This window comes from Chelon labrosus, assembly GCF_963514085.1.
Source record: "Chelon labrosus genome assembly, chromosome: 1".
NCBI lineage: Eukaryota > Metazoa > Chordata > Actinopteri > Mugiliformes > Mugilidae > Chelon > Chelon labrosus.
This window is the reverse complement of record NC_140337.1, coordinates 37,159,385-37,179,342: the sequence shown is the minus strand read 5'-3', so window position 1 is coordinate 37,179,342 and position 19,958 is coordinate 37,159,385. Positions and strand designations below refer to the sequence as shown.

Below are 19,958 nucleotides of genomic sequence, written 5' to 3'. Positions count from 1 at the left end.
CAGTGGACATTTGTAGGGTTACCATCTGTAAGGCTTTTAGCCTGAGTCAGACTCCTTCAGTCTCACGCTGTCCACACACATCTCATGTATAATAAGAGGCTGAGTCCTTTATTATTTTATTCTACTGTCAGTGGAGGTCAGAGCTGTAGATACAGGTCAGAGGTCAGAGGTCAGTACTGTAGATACAGGTCAGAGGTCAGTACTGTAGATACAGGTCAGAGGTCAGAGGTCAGTACTGTAGATACAGGTCAGAGGTCAGAGGTCAGTACTGTAGATACAGGTCAGAGGTCAGTACTGTAGATACAGGTCAGAGGTCAGAGGTCATGTTGTTCTTTATGTTTCTCCACAGAACCACCTCTAGTCTGGCCTACAGTTCTCCTGGTTCTCCTGGTTCTCCTGGTTGTTCTTGGTGTCGTTGGGGGTCTTTTGTTTCATTGTCGACACTACTTCATGTCAGGTGAGTCTCTACTACTACACTACCCATAATGCAGATGGTAACATGTGTCCTGTGGAGGAGACTTGTTCCAGCTGCTGAAAGAGTTCAGAGTTCAAACAGCTGCTACAGAGAGCTGAAGAGAAACTTCCAGGTTTAGTTCCAGAAGTCAGAAACTCTTCATCAAACATGTCTGCAGCACTTTACAGGACGCTTTGACTAGTTACCAAGGAACCAGTCAGGAAGACATCAGGGACAAACGGAGACACAATCCAGCTCTAATCAGAAGCTCCTGACGTCCTCAATCAGGACCTGAGCTCTGAGCTCATGAGTCCAGGTCTCTCCCAGTCCCAGTAAAACCAGAGCAGAGGGTTAGGGTTCTTCCTCATCCATTCATCTGATTGGTTCCTCATTAGTTCCTGACTTCTTCTTTGGTAACTGCTCCAAATGTCCTGAAGAAGAAAACTGGTGTTCAGTCACAAACTAGTTTCCACTGGTTTGTGTCAGAGGTGTGACAGACGTCAGGTGAGCTCAGGTCACCTGGTTGATCCACGTCCTCAAACAAACTGAACACTGAGAGTCCTCCACCAACATGAGACACATAGACAAGGATGGACAGAGACGTCCTGTTACCATCAGAGCTGCTGCTGCTGTCTGTACAGCTGATGATGGGATTTGTTGTCCTCTCAGTCTACCAGGTGGAGGTGGATTCAGGGGTGGAGTCTGTCCAGCTGACCTGGAAAACCACAGCTCACCTGCCTAAAGACGCTAAAGTGGAGTGGATGGACAGTAACTTCAGGAAGGTCCATGTGTATCAGAACGGCTCTGACCAGCTTGAAGACCAGGACCAGATTTACAGAAACAGAACAAAGATGAATGAAGACCTGCTGAAAACTGGAGACCTCAGTCTGACCCTGAAATACCCCACAGATGAAGACACCAACATCTACACCTGCACCGTCTACAACAAGAAGAGAAAGATCCTGATGAAGAAAGAAGTGAAGCTCAATGTCAGAGGTCAGTACTGTAGATACAGGTCAGAGGTCAGAGGTCAGTACTGTAGATACAGGTCAGAGGTCAGAGGTACTGTAGATACAGGTCAGAGGTCAGAGGTCAGTACTGTAGATACAGGTCAGAGGTCAGAGGTCAGTGCTGTAGATACAGGTCAGAGGTCAGAGGTCAGTACTGTAGATACAGGTCAGAGATCAGAGGTACTGTAGATACAGGTCAGAGGTCAGAGGTCAGTACTGTAGATACAGGTCAGAGGTCAGTACTGTAGATACAGGTCAGAGGTCAGTACTGTAGATACAGGTCAGAGGTCAGTACTGTAGATACAGGTCAGAGGTCAGAGGTCAGTACTGTAGATACAGGTCAGAGGTCAGAGGTCAGTACTGTAGATACAGGTCAGAGGTCAGAGGTCAGTACTGTAGATACCAGAGATGGGACCAAGTCTTTGTCCTCCAGCCCTAAACTTTTCATTTAGTCCTTTTAACAGTAATAATCTATTCCATTTAAATGACAGATCATAAATCCTTTTTAAATCTACATTTATTTATCATAACATGTGATAAATGTCTAAAAGCAAAGAGCTGATCCTTCCATATGGCACTATTAACCAGTTCCATTGAACTCATCTGCAACAATATTCTTCCTTTTAAACTTTCTTTGCTGAAGAAACATTTGATCAAATGTAGAAAAGTGCAGCTGAAATCATTTGGACAAAAAGTGCTGACATTTCATTTCCAAAGCTCTAGAATGAGTTCCACAATACTTCATTTCTGTCCTGTCTTGTCCTCGTCTCATCTCATATTGAAACATACCATCATCATCATCAGCGTATCCATCAACAGCTTGGTGTATCTTCTGCTATTTCAGGGCCTTATTCTCCGTTGCATTTCCTAAAGTTTGTCAGTCATTTGTGGACGATGAGGTGATGAGATTGAAGGCTGTTGTGGTTCATTGGTGATGCTTTTGTTCATCTGGTATTCCTCAAATCTGGAAAGAAGTCATCTTGTAAAACAGATGTCAGTAAATCCCTTCTAGTCCTCCTTAGATAGCATTTAAAATGACACTTTGCTCCTAATACTAGTAATATATCAACCTTAACATTAAGTTCCTAGACGCTTCCAGCTGATGGTGCTGTGTAGCGCTGTAGTGTTCCCTCAGGACAGACATGAGATCCCCCCAGAGTCCTTCTGTTGATGGAGACCTGGCTTACACCGAGCATCCTGGACGCCACTGTTATGATGGACAACTTTCACCTTCTGAGGGTGGACAGAACAGCTGACAGTGGTAAGGAGAAAGGAGGAGGCCTGGCTGTGTTCATGAACCAGAGGTGTTGTAAACCTACACACTGCTCTGTTAAAGCTGTGTATAAGGAGGAGAATAAGGAGGAGCTGAGGACTGTACAGAAGGAGCTGAGAAGGAAGATGAGGGAGGGAAAGGCCAGCTACAGGAGGAAGATGGAGGAGCAGCTGCAGAGGAAGAACATCAGAGGGTTTGTACATCCCAGTAGAGCGTACCTGACCCCTCCCTGTCTACGCCCCTTTTAAATATGGAAATTATATTTAAATTGACCCTCCACCTGAGATTCTCCTCTCTGTACGATCAGATAATGAAAACATAAGAATGAGTACCCTTAGGAAAAAGTAGTATACTTGAAGTTTATTTTATTAAGTATACTTGAGTATAAGTATAAGTATAGTAAGTATACTACAGACCATGTACTTGTAGTGTACTAGAAAGTATACTTATTTAATACTTCTTCCGGCTAAATTGGAACGTTTTAAGTATATAAAAGTATACGTTAAGTTTACTTATAAAAGTATACTTTAAGTATACTTTTATAAACTAAAATGTAGACTAGAAGTACATACCTAGTACACTAGCAGTATATAGGCGAGTGTACTTGTAGTGTACTAGAAAGTATACTAATTTGATACTTCTTCTGGCTAAATTGGAACGTTTTAAGTATACTTTAAGTATACTTTTATAAACTAAAATGTAGACTAGAAGTATATACCTAGTACACTAGCAGTATATAAATGAGTGTACTTGTGGTATACTTAGAGTATATGTTTATAAACTAAAAAATGAACAAGAAGTATATAACAAGTACAGTAGTAGTATATTGAAGAGTGTATTTGTGGTATACATAAAGTATACTTTTATAAACTAAAATGTGGACTAGAAGTATATACCTTGTACACTAGTAGTATATAGATGAGTGTACTTGTGGTATACTTGAAAGAGTACTTTTGTAAACTTAAAATTACCTTATAAAGTATACCTAAAGTATACTTTTATAAACTTAAAAATGTTCCCATTTAGTCCGTAGAAGTATTAAATTAGTATACTTTCTAGTACACTACAAGTACATGGTCTGTAGTATACTTCCTATACCTATACTTATACTCAAGCATACTTAATAAAATGAACTTCAAGCATACTACTTTTTACTAAGGGTAAGTATGAACTTAGAATTACTAAAACAGAATTTTTTGGCGTTTTACTAGTTTACTTGTCGTTATACTACAAGTATACTTGTAGCATACTATTTATATACTTGAAATATACTTCTTAAAGTATTCTTAAAGTTTACCCATACCATGTGTACACTAGACTGCAATGTATTTACAAAATCACAAGACAGAATGTTGAGAACAAGTTATATATTTATAGAACATACCATACAGTGTATTTACAAATACCTGCTTAAATATGCGCATTTATAAAACAAAGAGCTTCTATGAAATCAAGTCCTTCTTTGCTGTTCACATTTACATGTAAAAATGTGTAAACAAAATGTCTCCAACTTAGAACTGAAGTCCTTCCTTGTCAAAAGAAAAAGGTAAAAGAAAAGTGTTATTTATTATTTTTGGTTCCAAAGACGTGCACTTTGGAACCAAAAATAATAAATACATTGACAGAAACGAAAACGTTACTTTTATAACTTCTCTTCAGCTACTTGCTTGGCATAGCTTACAGGTCCTTCTCAAAAAATCAGCATATTGTGATAAAGTTCATTCTTTTCCATAATGTAATGATAAAAATTAAACTTTCATATATTTTAGATTCATTGCACACCAACTGAAATATTTCAGGTCTTTTATTGTTTTAATACTGATGATTTTGGCATACAGCTCATGAAAACCCAAAATTCCTATCTCAAAAAATTAGCATATCATGAAAAGGTTCTCTAAACGAGCTATTAACCTAATCATCTGAATCAACGAATTAACTCGAAACACCTGCAAAAGATTCCTGAGGCTTTTAAAAACTCCCAGCCTGGTTCATTACTCAAAACCGCAATCATGGGTAAGACTGCCGACCTGACTGCTGTCCAGAAGGCCATCATTGACACCCTCAAGCAAGAGGGTAAGACACAGAAAGAAATTTCTGAACGAATAGGCTGTTCCCAGAGTGCCGTATCAAGGCACCTCAGTGGGAAGTCTGTGGGAAGGAAAACGTGTGGCAGAAAACGCTGCACGACGAGAAGAGGTGACCGGACCCTGAGGAAGATTGTGGAGAAGGGCCGATTCCAGACCTTGGGGGACCTGCGGAAGCAGTGGACTGAGTCTGGAGTAGAAACATCCAGAGCCACCGTGCACAGGCGTGTGCAGGAAATGGGCTACAGGTGCCGCATTCCCCAGGTCAAGCCACTTTTGAACCAGAAACAGCGGCAGAAGCACCTGACCTGGGCTACAGAGAAGCAGCACTGGACTGTTGCTCAGTGGTCCACAGTACTTTTTTCGGATGAAAGCAAATTTTGCATGTCATTCGGAAATCAAGATGCCAGAGTCTGGAGGAAGACTGGGGAGAAGGAAATGCCAAAATGCCTGAAGTCCAGTGTCAAGTACCCACAGTCAGTGATGGTCTGGGGTGCCATGTCAGCTGCTGGTGTTGGTCCACTGTGTTTTATCAAGGGCAGGGTCAATGCAGCTAGCTATCAGGAGATTTTGGAGCACTTCATGCTTCCATCTGCTGAAAAGCTTTATGGAGATGAAGATTTCATTTTTCAGCACGACCTGGCACCTGCTCACAGTGCCAAAACCACTGGTAAATGGTTTACTGACCATGGTATTACTGTGCTCAATTGGCCTGCCAACTCTCCTGACCTGAACCCCATAGAGAATCTGTGGGATATTGTGAAGAGAAAGTTGAGAGACGCAAGACCCAACACTCTGGATGAGCTTAAGGCCGCTATCGAAGCATCCTGGGCCTCCATAAGACCTCAGCAGTGCCACAGGCTGATTGCCTCCATGCCACGCCGCATTGAAGCAGTCATTTCTGCAAAAGGATTCCCGACCAAGTATTGAGTGCATAACTGAACATAATTATTTGAAGGTTGACTTTTTTTGTATTAAAAACACTTTTCTTTTATTGGTCGGATGAAATATGCAAATTTTTTGAGATAGGGATTTTTCGTTTTTCTTGACTTTTCTTGACCAAAATCATCAATATTAAAACAATAAAAGGCTTGAACTACTTCAGTTGTGTGTAATGAATCTAAAATATATGAAAGTTTAATTTTTATCATTACATTATGGAAAAGAATGAACTTTATCACAATATGCTAATTTTTTGAGAAGGACCTGTATATTGTTGCATTTCTTTCTTCTGATTGGTCTCACATCGTGCATGGTGGTGTCGGGGAACTTGGCCTGGACATGGACTGTGAGGGAAAAAACACAAAACATTACTTCAGTGTTATTTTTATTCACCATCCACAATTAACACACTTGTTAAAGAGGCATGAAGGATGGTTTATCAGGTATATTTCTGAACTTAAATGCGATCAGGAAAAAAAACTCTATAGAGGGAATGCACATACATCACACCTAAATCAGCTAGACCAGGGATGGGCAACTTAAATGATGGAGGGGGCCACAATTTTTCATCAACACTACCAGAGGGCCACATTGGACCGCACACTTAACCATATATGATAAAACTGCCATTTTAAATATGTTTGTGTATGTATGTATGTATGTATGTATGTATTTAGTTTATAAAAGTATACTTTAAGTATACCACAAATACACTCTTCAATATGCTACTACTGTACTAGTTATATACTTCTAGTTCATTTTTTAGTTTATAAAAGTATACTCTAAGTATACCACAAGTACACTCATTTATATACTGCTAGTGCACTAGGTATATACTTCTAGTCCACATTTTAGTTTATAAAAGTATACTTAAAGTATACTTTAAACGTTCCAATTTAGCCGGAAGAAGTATTAACTTAGTATACTTTCAAGTACACTACAAGTACACTCATCTATATACTACTAGTGTACTAGTTATATACTTGTAGTCTACATTTTAGTTTATAAAAGTATACTTAAAGTATACTTTTATAAGTAAACTTGAAGTATACTTTTATATACTTAAAACGTTCCAATTTAGCCGGAAGAAGTATTAAATTAGTATACTTTCTAGTACACTACAAGTACATGGTCTGTAGTATACTTACTATACTTATACTCAAGTATACTTAATAAAATGAACTTCAAGTATACTACTTTCTGCTAAGGGTAGCCTAGCTAGCACAAAGCCTCAATCTCCCAGCTGGACAGTCAACCGACTAGAAACCCAGCACAGACAGGATGGAAAGGGAGAGAGACACTAGCAGGCAGCGAGTCTTCAACAGCAGTGCAGTAAGTTTTTCCACTGTCTATTAGGCTAGTGAGTAGCTTCAACAGTGTAGACCAGTCTGATCTCTCGATGATGTATATATATGATAAATGATAAAACTGCCATTTTAAATATGTTTGTGTATGTATGTATGTATGTATGTATGTATGTATGTATGTATGTATGTATGTATGTATGTATGTGTGTGTGTGTGTATACAACCACACATATATATATACACGCACACATGTGTTTATTGAAGCAAACAAAAATAACCACTTAGTTATTTTTTTTAGTGCAAAGGGCTCATGAAAATAAAACATACAAATTACCATCGTCTTCAAGGATGGCAGAAACCTGCAGAACATCAAACATTAATTGCAAGAACTTATTTGTGACTTTTTACACTAAGAAAGGGTTGAACATTTTCCCTGTATACCCACTCTACCTCACCACTATCAGTAGTGGGCACTGGTAAAAAGTCGCTGTTGTTTGTGTACTTTTGATTTAAGGTCCGCTACAATAGCAGCCCTTGCAGCTTCAGTATACTTCTCGTATTTAACTTTGTGCAACGTGTTGTAGCGGCAACTTAAATTGAAATCTTTCAAGGCAGATAACGTCTCTAAGCAGAAGCACATAGGTTTGCTTTTAAATTCTGTGAACAGATAATCTTCCCATTTCACCTGAAACACACACGATTTTCTCCGCTCTTATCCACGGCTCAACGTCTCTTCTTCACTGGTAGAGAAATCCCGGTGGAAGCACGAGGCGGCGTCTGCATTAGAGGCGCCATCTAGTGGCTAACTGTGTCATTACAACTGATTCAGTGCCGCAGAGGACACATTTTTATAATTATCAAAAATTAATCTAAAGGCCACTTCGAGTGAGGTCGCGGGCCGTGTGCGGTCCCCGGGTCGCCAGTTGTCCATCCCTGATCTAGACTGAATGACAGAGTGGTAACTGATGGAAAACAATGGGCAGCATGCCGGCGGTGACGTCACGTGCAAACAGCTGGGCTATGACAAAGTGACAGATTAAATCAATGCTATCAAGGTAACTGGGAAGAAATAAAATGCAACAACTTACCACCAAACATTAAAACCTTTGCTGGGAAAAAGGCTGGACCGTCTGACTTTTCTCTGCCTTTAATGTCCCACTTCACCTCCATGTCGTTTTCTCCTTCTTTCCTTGTTGAGAACGGGACCGTTGGTTTTTCTTTGGAGAACAAGATCGTTACCTGCAGCGGTGGACGCCAGTTTGAAACTAGGCTCCCATTGGCTGCCAGGTAGGGAGGCGGGAACATGGACCGGAAGTGCAACGCGCGACCGTACAGTTTATGTGCGCGACACTAGGCGCGTTCGACTTGATGCAGATCTGTCTGAGTCTGACTTGACGTGATGCATGCTGGGTTGTCATGCTCATAGATCTCGAATATGATTGGTTAAAATGAACTTGTTCTACCCAGCATGCATCACGTCAAGTCAGATCTGCTCAGATCTGCATGAAGTCGAACGCGCCTACTGTGACAGCGAGAGCTGGAGAAGCTTCTGAATTAGCTCATTAGAGCTAACATGGAGAAACGTCGTAGACCTTATAAAGACATTTGGAGGATTACACAGCAGAGATTCCAAGGACTACCAAGTACAGATGGAAAGTAAAAGTAAGTAGCAGATAATGAATTAAGACTGTTATGATTTCATGATGTCTAAGATCAGAACACAGCAGCTAGCTTGCTGCTTACAGTGCAGCAGAGCTTTATGTTCAACACAGTTGGTAGAATATTCCATTCCATTACTTTCCACAGGCTGCTGGTGATGTGAGGTTAGCTCCAAGTTACCATGTGTCTAGCTTTATATTAAATTACCGTTTCCAGTTGCATATGTTGAACTGGTTTGATATGTAAGAAAAATCATCATCAGTTGAAAAGGTCAGACTAAAATGTAATGTTTTATTTTAGTTTATTTGGGGACTACTGTATATAAATTACTAGTTGCATTAATTTGTAATACATTTAGTTGAGCAACTTTGATTGAATTCATCAATTTGTACCTAGTTTTGAAAATATATATATATTGTACAAATATTTACAATTTAAGGCGAAATGTTGAATCTGGTTTTATTTTCAAAGGTAATTGCTACCCATGCACTATGTACAGTCTCATTTGGAGGCATCTTCCCAAAAAATGTTGGGATTATTTTATGTTAAAAATGCACTCAGTATACCCATGGGGAATGAAATGACTTGAGTAATAATTGACATTCATATTTGAACACCCCACCTTTCCAGGGCAGGACAGAACTACAGGACAACACACAAGATGACATGAGTCGACCTATTGTTTCCCACAGAGAAGTTAGAGATGATTCAACAGTAGGAGCTCCCCCACACCTAGGCTTTTGGATACTGCCTTTCAACAGGTAAATACACAATGACACAGTTTGTCCAAGTTATTACACACATCCAATCTTGAAATATGTCAGGACATCTTCTGTTGCCAGGAAACATTCCCCCATGTATCTGGGTAACTTTCTTATCCTGCTTGATTGAATTTTAAGAATCTTCCCTAAACTGTGCTGTCAGCTCCCCTGGTAGCTATAATCATTACCACATGTCATATGCCACGTCACTGATTTATATAATACTCATCAGAGGGCTTCCAGTGACACCCTCAAAAAGTGTCAGCAGTGCACACATGTAGTTTACTGTACATGTAGTTAGAGGTTTGCTGTAATAGTTGAGTGCATTCATACCATCTAACAGACAGTTTATCTTAATTGTGGTACATTTTGACCTATCCTCTAGTCTAAGTGTAGACGAATGACAACATTGTCAGTACAAAGCAAAGGCTACAGTAAACCACCTGCACAATTTCAGTTAATCGTTTTATTAACTACATTTTTCATTCTCTTTCCTTGGTTCACATGTAGAATGATAATAAAGATAACCAAATCAACACAGAAGAACAACCGAGTAACACTTCCAACAGTGAAGAAGATGATGATGATGAAGTCAACACTGAGAACCCTACCACAAGCAAACTGGACGTGGACATTTCAGACTAAAGAAGAGATACAACAGTACTGTATGCTTGAAAGATGACACATTAAGTTTAATTAATGACTTTGGCAAACTATGTTGTGTTTTAGTTGAGGTACTTACAGAATCAGACAGGCCTGTGTATGTAAAGATTCACAGAACAAAGTACTTTATATATGAGAATAAAACAAAACAAAACTGTTAATGCTGTGTGGCCTGACATGATTAAAACTAAATGTGTTCTTGTTGAAACGGATGATGCTGTGTACTTAACACCATTGCCAAACTCTTATGAAAGGGACTAGAACTTGATCAATAAAGTCAAGTCAATGTTTCTGTTGTTGTGTATGTTTTTAAGGTACATAAAGATAATGTCAGTGAACACACATACCATTTACTGTAAACTTCTGAAGTCCAGCACTATATGATCTTAAACATGTAAGTTTCTAAAAGGGGTAATACCACAAATAAATTGTGTAGTGGAAAAACATTTTTATTCTGCTAAATTAAATATATGCACAAGTTAATGACTTGATCTTATTCTGTACTTGGACTAAGCTATAGTAAGTATTAGTACTTTGTGGCAGAAAGTAGTAAAAAGTATACCAAAGTACAAGTATAAGCTTTAGTCTTAAAGTATAAGTGTAAGTCTTAGTATATATATACTTAGTCTTACACTTTTCTTTATACTTTTCAGTATCAGCCAAGTATACTTCACTATACTATTCTTAAGTATATGAAATAAAGTATATAAAAAGTAAACTTCAAGTATACTACCTCAATTTTAGTATAAAATAAGTATACTTCTAGTACACTTGAATAAACTTCTTTTTGCTAAGGGTAAGACGGGAAAAAGAAGAACTTCACAGAAAGAGACCTGGAGACGCTACTCACTGGAGTGGAGACAAACATGTCCTCTTTGACAGCTGTCCTCCACCATGTTGGTTAATATCACATATGATCTGAACATTGATGAATGAACATGTTTCATCATGTGATGGTTCTTTTATATCAGTGTGTGTCCAGTCCATAGCTCTGATTACATTCAGAAACCAGCTCTTTAATGTTGACCTGTTCAGATGCATTGTGGGTATTTGATATACCTGGCTGACATGAGGATAACTCCGTCCCACACGGCTGGCATGGCTCTGCTCAGGGTCGACCGGTCGGACTAATAGTTTTCACATTGATGACAGTTTCCCAGCATCACCTCTAAGTGTCTCCAGAGGATCAACAGCTGTAGAAGCCAGAGTACGCCAGACATGACGTTGGTGAAGGAACGGACAAGTTCACGGTCATTTCACTCTTGATGGTAAAAGGTAAATGGCCTTGATTTTATGTAGAGCTTTTCTACCTATTGGTACTCAGAGCGCTTTACAGTCACAGACACATCTACCCATTCACTCACACATTCACACACCACTGGGAGCAACTGGGGGTTCAGTGTCTTGCTCAAAGACACTTCAGCATGTGTCACTTTTCTGTGAGCGAGTACGTATGGAACGTTTTTTTGTCTGCACGCACCCTTCATACATGAGGCCCCAGGAGAGAAAAGAGCTGAGGAAGATAAAACCAAGGAAAGCATCTGGACCGGATGGTATCAGCTCCAGGCTCCTTAAGTCCTGTGCAGATGAACTGTGTGGAGTTATGGAGCATGTCTTCAACCTGAGCCTTGAGCTGAGAGTGCTACCTCAGATTTAGAAGACTTCGTGTGTGGTACCGGTTCCTAAAACATGACTTTTCTAAGGGATTCTTCCAACGGTGTGTGGAATAATCAGGAAAAATACGGACGTTTAGTCCCATTGAAATGAATGGAGAAGACTGAAAAAATCACCAACATTCAAAAATGCCCTCCTTCACTTTGCTGAGCAATTACTCGGCTGTGCTTCTGAGTAGAAAAATGACTGTTTGTAAGTTTGTACGAGGCACGGGAAGTGTAGCTTTATTTTCCTGAAAATAGTGTTTGGATACCTTTTACGGTTTGGTCAGGGTCACAGTTTATGTTTTGATGAAATTTTTGAAAAATCTTAAAAACTTCTGGTTTATAATGGATCCTTATGGCCGCACTCTGGCTCACACTCTAACTTCAGAGATTCTTTGAAATTCTGAAGAAAAAAAAGTGTTCAATCTTATGGGGTGGCCACAGTTTTTGAGGTACAGAGATGAAAAATACATAAAAACGTAGGGATTTTTGTTGGCTTTCAGATGGTGTGGGTCTGATTTCTGTATGTCCTACGGTTTGGACTGTAGGTTCCTCCGAGCGAGGAGTGCACCGACCACTTTTCAAATTTTTCCCCATGTGTATGTGAAAAGTGAGAGCGATTTTTCGTCGAGAATACCTTTACCTCCTTACGTTTCTCAATCGATTGAGGCCACAATTTTCATAGTTCCCGCGTGGGAATGACACTAAATCGTAGAGGACAAGCGGCTGACGCTCAGAATGTCTTTGTTTTCTCGATAGGACTTGTAGTTTCTGATTTATGAGCATTAGTTGGGACCCCTAATCCTAGGGTCCAGTTTTTTTGGACCTCCCTCTCACTCAGGCAGAGGTGAGAGTCAGAAGGAGACTTCAGCAGCAGCTGGCCCTGGTGGCCATGACAACCGGACCCTAACGAGCTTAGACACGCCCAACCGAACACTGCCCTGCCCCTGATTGGCTTACCATGAAATCCAGTGTTGTGGGTAACACGTTACAAAGTAACGCGTTGGAGTACTCTAATTACTTTTTTCGTGTAACTTGTAACGCAACGCGTTAGTTTCGTGCGTTAAGTAATCAGTAACTTTGTTATTTTTTTTAAAGTAATCCGTTACTTTAAGAATTTCTCTGGATAAGGAAAGAAAAATTCCGACTACAGCTGCTTCTTGTCAGACAGTACTGTGCCACCTGAGGATGTGTCAGCAGACGAGCAGCGCTGTGATGATGCGTCTGTCCCCTGCTGACCTACGTTACCAGTATGTGTGTGTGTGTGTGTGTGGGTGTGTGGGTGTGTGTGTGTGTGTGTGTGTGTGTGTGTGTGTGTGTGTGTGTGTGCGTGAGTGTTGATGGCAGAGAGGACAGCTTTTGAATCGTGGAAGTACGCACATTATTTTCAATTCGCCAGCGAAAAGGACAAGAACAACATAATGGTAACATGCTCACTCTGTGTTGGTGAAAAGCTTCTGTCGACCACAAAAAAATCCACTTCCAATTTAAAAAAACATCTTGTATTAAAGAAGCACCCCTCTATCACCCTGGTATTGTTATCCTGCAGAGTTAATCTGGTTGGATGAATGACGTTATTCATTGTCAGGACTTCTCGGTGCATTTAAAGGAGGCTGTGTGTCGTTGAGTTGCAGCATGTGTGAGGAGCTGCTAATGGCTTTTGATGTTTGGTAACGCAGGAGTACTCTAACGTGTTACTGTTACTCATAGGTAACGCTGTAACGTAACGCATTACTTTTAATTGAACGTAGTAACCTAACTAACTACTCTCCAAAGTAACTATACCCAACACTGATGAAATCTTAGCCTACCTTAGCCAATCATCATCACTTATGTGGCTGAATGCTTGGTTACAACATCTTGCAGCAGTTGCTTGGCGACTTCACCGCTGCGTTTCGTTTTCCCTCATTCTGCTGAACGAGGTGAACGAACACAGAAGTGAAGTCTGTCTTTTTGTTTTATTCACCTTACAGGTAAATAAGGTGAATAATCCACGTCAAAATAACTGGATGAATGAGCGTAAATATGACGTTATGCACTGTTGATAAAGAGAAAACAAAAAGATGTTTGTGAGGAAAGTGACCATGTTGCATGTAGTTGAAGTCTGGGGTGTTGCCGTGTTCCACCAGAGTAGAAGATGGCACAGAATATGATGTTTGGAACCAGGTACATTTATAATGTTTGGTGTTAAAGGCTCACATGTCAATAAATTCTGCTGAACCAGGTGAACCAACACAGAAGTGAAGTCTGTCTTTGTGTTTATTACACTTTACAGTGAATCTATAAACTGTTTACCAGCGTACCGGTCGATACTGGTAACGTGATCGTAAACACAACTGAAGAACTTTAGTGTCATTAATGAATAATTAGAGAGCTCCTGTTTGTTCTTGGGTAAGAAGGCCCTCGACCATACATGAGCCAGAAGACAAGAAAGACAATCTGCTGCTGGTGCTGGGAAATAAGAATGAAAAGGAATGAACCTGATTAAGACACAGGGAAATGTTCTGAAATCATTCATTCACTTCATAAATAGATAGTTGAACATTTAACATTTAATACATCAGTAGTTTACACTTCTTAACTTGTCTCTGTTCAATGGAGAATGGGACATATTTCAGACTGGAACCAGTCAAACATGTTTCACTCCAAATATTTCTCTTCAATGTGCTCAGAGCTGCTGCTGCTGTCTCTACAGCTGATGATGGGATTTGTTGTCCTCTCAGTCCCCCAGGTGGAGGTGGATTCAGGGGTGGAGTCTGTCCAGCTGACCTGGAAAACCACAGCTCACCTGCCTGAAGACGCTAAAGTGGAGTGGACAACAGAAAATACTTTGCTTACCAGGAAGGTCCATGTGTATCAGAACGGCTCTGACCAGCTTGAAGACCAGAACCAGATTTACAGAAACAGAACGAAGATGAATGAAGACCTGCTGGAAACTGGAGACCTCAGTCTGACCCTGAAATACCCCACATACAATGACCTCAAGACCTACACCTGCACCGTCTACAACAAGAAGGGAGACATCCTGATGAAGAAACAAGTGAAGCTCAATGTCAGAGGTTTGTTTTTTTTCTCCCTCTTTCTTTCTTTGTCTTTTCTTTCATTCGGTCTTTATTATTTTCATCCTCTCTCTCTCCGTCAGTGATCTGTTTGTGTCGGTGCAACCGTTGACGCTGTCCACAACAAAGGTCATTCTGTCTAATGTCCCCCCCTTTATCACTGATGAGTTCCTAAGCAGAGAGTTATCTAGACATGGAAAAGTTGTGTCTCCTCTTAAAAAGATCCTCTCTGGCTGTAAGTCTCCATTGTCTCAGCATGTGGTGTCTCACAGGAGACAGCTCTACATGATCCTGAACAACCAGGATGAGGAGCTGTGGGGTCAGGGCGGGATGGTGCTGGTCAGCAGGACGGCCTGGACGGCGCTGCTGGTGAGGACAGTGTACAGGTTGAGGGAGAGGAGGGACTCACAGGAGGAAGATGTTGGTGTAAGTGGTGAAGATGACCTTGAGGAAAGTGAGATCAGTGGTGAAAACACTGTGAATGGTGGAAATGGTTTGAGTGGGACACAGGTGGGAGAGACAGGTGAGCTATGTGAAACACAGGTAGGTGCAGGTGAAGTGAGCAGAGCATGGTGTGAGCAGGTCGAAGAGGCTGAGATGGTGGAAGCAGAATCAGAATACAAATGTACTCCACGTAAACCAAGGACTGAAACTAAAAACACGTGTGCTGAAGCAAAATCAAGAGGAGTGAGAGCAGACAGACAGAGAAGAAGCAGGAGCAGACAGACAGCAGTGCTGCTGAGGAAGACTGTGAGTCTGACAGCAGTCATCTGTCCCTTCTTAAAGGAGGGGGGGGGGGGGGGGGGGCAGTCAGGAAAGAAAGGCTTACACAGCCACAATGGTCAAGTCCTTCCTCCAGGAAACAAAGAACATGAAAGGAGTTAAAGTGGAGGATTATTTTCCTGATCTGGAAGGTTTTTCCACCTCAGCCAGGTTCCACATGAGGAACAGAGAAGAATCAGCTTTAACTGATCAGGAAGTCTTCAGGCTGAGGAAACTAGAGCTTAAAGTTAAGAGACAACACTTCAGCAGTGATGATGGAAAAGGCTCTTTGTTGCATTTGACCTCAGTTATTGTTTGTTCTTTTATTCCTCAGTCTGTACGGCTTCTTTTAGAGTGGGGAGTCTGAATGTAAATGGGGCCAGAGATGCTAAGAAGAGAGCTGTTATATATGAATCAGCTAGAATCAAACACATGGATGTTCTTTTTCTACAAGAAACACACAGTGATGCAAACATTGAGGTAGACTGGAACAGAGGATGGGAGGGGGAGGTGGTTTCTAGTCACCACACAGCAATCAGTGGAGGAGTGGGTCTCCTGTTCTCCAGGAACTTCACTCCAGCTTCTCTGGAGGTCCAGCATGTCCTAGAGGGGAGGTGTCTTTTAGCTGTCATTGGTAATAAAATGTGCCAATGACAGCAGCTTGGTGGGATTCCTCTTCTGATAAATGATGTTCTTGTCAAGTTCAGGATGAGAACTGAAGATCATTGTTTGCATGAATCATTCATCAGCACAGATTAGATCCTAAACTGATGCTACACACAACTGAAGAACTTTAGTGTCATTAATGAATACTTAGAGAGCTCCTGTTTGTTCTTGGGTAAGAAGGCCCTCGACCATACATGAGCCAGAAGACAAGAGAGACAATCTGCTGCTGGTGCTGGGAAATAAGAATGAAAAGGAATGAACCTGATTAAGACACAGGGAAATGTTCTGAAATCATTCATTCACTTCATAAATAGATAGTTGAACATTTAACATTTAATACATCAGTAGTTTACACTTCTTAACTTGTCTCTGTTCAATGGAGAATGGGACATATTTCAGACTGGAACCAGTCAAACATGTTTCACTCCAAATATTTCTCTTCAATGTGCTCAGAGCTGCTGCTGCTGTCTCTACAGCTGATGATGGGATTTGTTGTCCTCTCAGTCTACCAGGTGGAGATGGATTCAGGGGTGGAGTCTGTCCAGCTGACCTGGAAAACCACACCTCACCTGCCTGAAGACGCTAAAGTGGAGTGGACGGATGATGAAGATGAAGTAGTCCATGTGTATGAGAACGGCTCTGACCAGCTTGAAGACCAGAAGAAGATTTACAGAAACAGAACGAAGATGAATGAAGACCTGCTGGAAACTGGAGACCTCAGTCTGACCCTGAAATACCCCACAGAGAGAGACACCAACACCTACACCTGCACCGTCTACAACAAGGAGGGAGACATCCTGATGGAGAAACTAGTGGAGCTCAATGTGAAAGGTTCTCTCTCTCTCTCTCTCTCTCTCTCTGTTTTCTCACAGTTTCTCTTTCTGTACACAGTTTTCTTTTTTTTCTCATTTAAATTTTTATTGAGTTTTTGTGAGTACAGGGTTGGCCATACATCTCAGATTCTTGGCATAAACATATTCTGACATGTCACAGAGGAAAAATAAAATTAGAAAAATAAAATAAGAGAACCAAGTAAGAAAAGTAAGTAAATAAATGTGGGGGGGGGGGGGGGGGGATCCAGTCCACAGAAAAAAGAAAAGGAGCTGTGCTACATTAAGTCTCTGACTTGTTAGGCTGAGTTTGCATTAGTCCTCGTGTAGGTCCAAAAAAGATCCCAAGAGGTCATCCCATCCTCCTTGTTAGCTGACAGTTTGTGAAGCATAGATTCATAAGATGCAGTCTCCACCATTGCATTAAAGCAGTCTTTCATATTAGGAGGTACAGGGGTTTTCCAGTGTCTTAAGATAACTCTGGAAGCTGTGACCAAGCCCACCATAATCACAGAAAAGGTTCTTTTTGATATATTCAGTATTTGCGATCTGCCCCCTAATAAACATACAGCAGGAGTCAGGGGAATCACTGAGCCTGACCAGTTACTCAAGAAGTCCACGACTTTAACCCAAAATGGACTCATTAATGCACATTCCCATTAACAGTGAAGAAAAGTTCCTCCCACTGTTTTACACTTCCAACACATATTATCATTCATCAGTTTCATTCTATGTAATCTCACAGGGGTATGATAGTATCTGTGTACGATCTTACATTGCGTGAACTTCCCTCTTGCCTCCCTTACATACTTTACATAGTCTGCTATTATACCCAGCCATTTCTCCTGTGTGAAGTTTATTCTCAAGTCTTGCTGCCGTAACAATTTCACATTAGAGGACTCACCACTTACTGAATAGTTTGTTAGTTTATAAAATTGTGAGGCCGTGCAGCGTTCCTGTGGCGCATTCAAATATTCCAAAATATAATTTTCTGAACAATTACAAATTCGAAATTTTACAGTTTCTAAATTTTTCCCTAATTTGTATGTATCTCCAAAAATGCTGTTTTCCTACGTGTCTAAATTGACACGACAATTCCTCATTAGACATGAATTGTCCATTTTTATATAAGTCTCCTATAGTACTTATACCACTTGAACGCCACTGCCTCCAATACACTGACGTTTTACCAACATGTATGGCAGGATTAAACCATAATGAAGCATAAGACTGTACATATTGTGACAGCTTATACATTTTGTGTACCTTGGCCCACACTTCCTTAGAGTGAACAAGAACTGGATTTGTTGTATTACTTTGTTGAGACAGTTGCTCCTTTGGACTAAATGGTAAACATAACTCAATCTCCATCCAGTCTAGCTTGTTGTCTGTCATTTTCCAATATTTGGCTCATTTAGCCATTTCAAAAGATATCCCATATAACCTTGGATCTGGTACACCTAAGCCCCCTTTCTCCATGGGGGCACAGAGTTTGTTTAGTTTTATCCTTGCTCTTTTCCCATCCCATAAAAACTGTTTAACTACATCATCATACTTCTTAAAAATGGCAGGCGGTATTGTGATTGGCAGCATCATTACTAAGTAATTAAATTGAGGAGCTACTATCATTTTAATAATATTGACTTTTCCCCACAGAGTAAGTTTTATCTTTTGCCACTTCTCCCAATTTGTTTTCATTTTTTCCAACACTGGATTAAAGTTTAACGAAGGCATCTCTCCTAGGTCTTGACTGAGTTTAATTCCAAGGTACTTCATGCCTTGAGGTACCCACTTAAATTTAAGTTTTTCCACCATGTAACGGTGGCATGTGGAAGTCAAAGGCATAGCCTCGGATTTATTCCAATTAATTATGTAACGTGACAGTTTAGAGTAGGACTGAATAGTATCCATCAAATGTGGTAAAGATGCCTCAGGGTCTGTCACTACAGCTAAAACATCATCAGCATATAGCAACAATTTATGTTCCTGTCCACCGCCCTCTATTCCCTTAATTCTCCTATTGTTCCTGATACTAACAGCCAGTGTTTCTAGACAAATTATAAACAATAGAGGGCTCAAAGAGCAGCCCTGGTGAGTGCCTCTAGACAGGCTGAAAAAGGGTGATATAGCTCCACTGGTAATTACTGCTGCTTTTGGTTCTTTATATAATGTCTTTACCCAATGAGAAAAATAGGGACCAAACCCAAAATGTGACAAAGCAGAAAAGAGAAAACTCTATTCCACTTCGTCAAAAGCCTTTTCGGCATCTTGGGAAATAGCAGCTATTGGCACATTTTTGGATTCCGCAAGCCACATTAGATGTATTAATTTCCTCATGTTGTCCGATGAGGACCTGTTCTTCATGAAGCCTGCTTGGTTGGGATGTATAATATTGGGTAAACCTTGTTGAAGTCGTAGAGCCAGCACTTTTGTCAATATCTTAAAGTCCAGATTAAGCCTAGGTGTCTAGGTATTCTTTATAATATTCCACAGAAAATCCGTCATAACATGGTGATTTCCCAGTGTTCATTAATGACAGAGCTTTCTTTATTTCTGCTACAGTTATAGGTGACTCTAACTTCCTTGCGTGATCAGGGTTAAGCTTAGACATATTAATGTTAGAGAAGAATGAATTCATTTCATTGGCATCGCAGGATACTGTTAATGTATATAATTTCTTGTAATACTGTTGGAATGTCTCATTTATATCTTTTGTTGAGGTTACTAATTTATCTCCCTGTTTGATAGCTGAGATTATATTTGAGGAGTCTTTTTCTTTCACTTGTCTAGCTAATATTTTCCCATATTTCCCATATTTTTTTTCCCCACC

The 19,958-nt window shown here is 40.5% G+C and overlaps 1 protein-coding gene across 1 annotated transcript in view; it reads left to right on the top strand.

The window, feature by feature from the left end:
- LOC311485584 (butyrophilin-like protein 2) overlaps positions 1-19,958 on the top strand; it is a gene marked incomplete at its 5' end in the record, with an annotated part of 44,544 nt that overhangs the window by 3,916 nt on the left and 20,670 nt on the right. The window contains 2 exons of the mRNA XM_084541109.1: positions 350-457; positions 14,535-14,870. Coding sequence (XP_084397235.1) covers positions 350-457; positions 14,535-14,870 — 444 coding nt within the window. The remainder of the gene's footprint in view (positions 1-349; positions 458-14,534; positions 14,871-19,958) is intronic.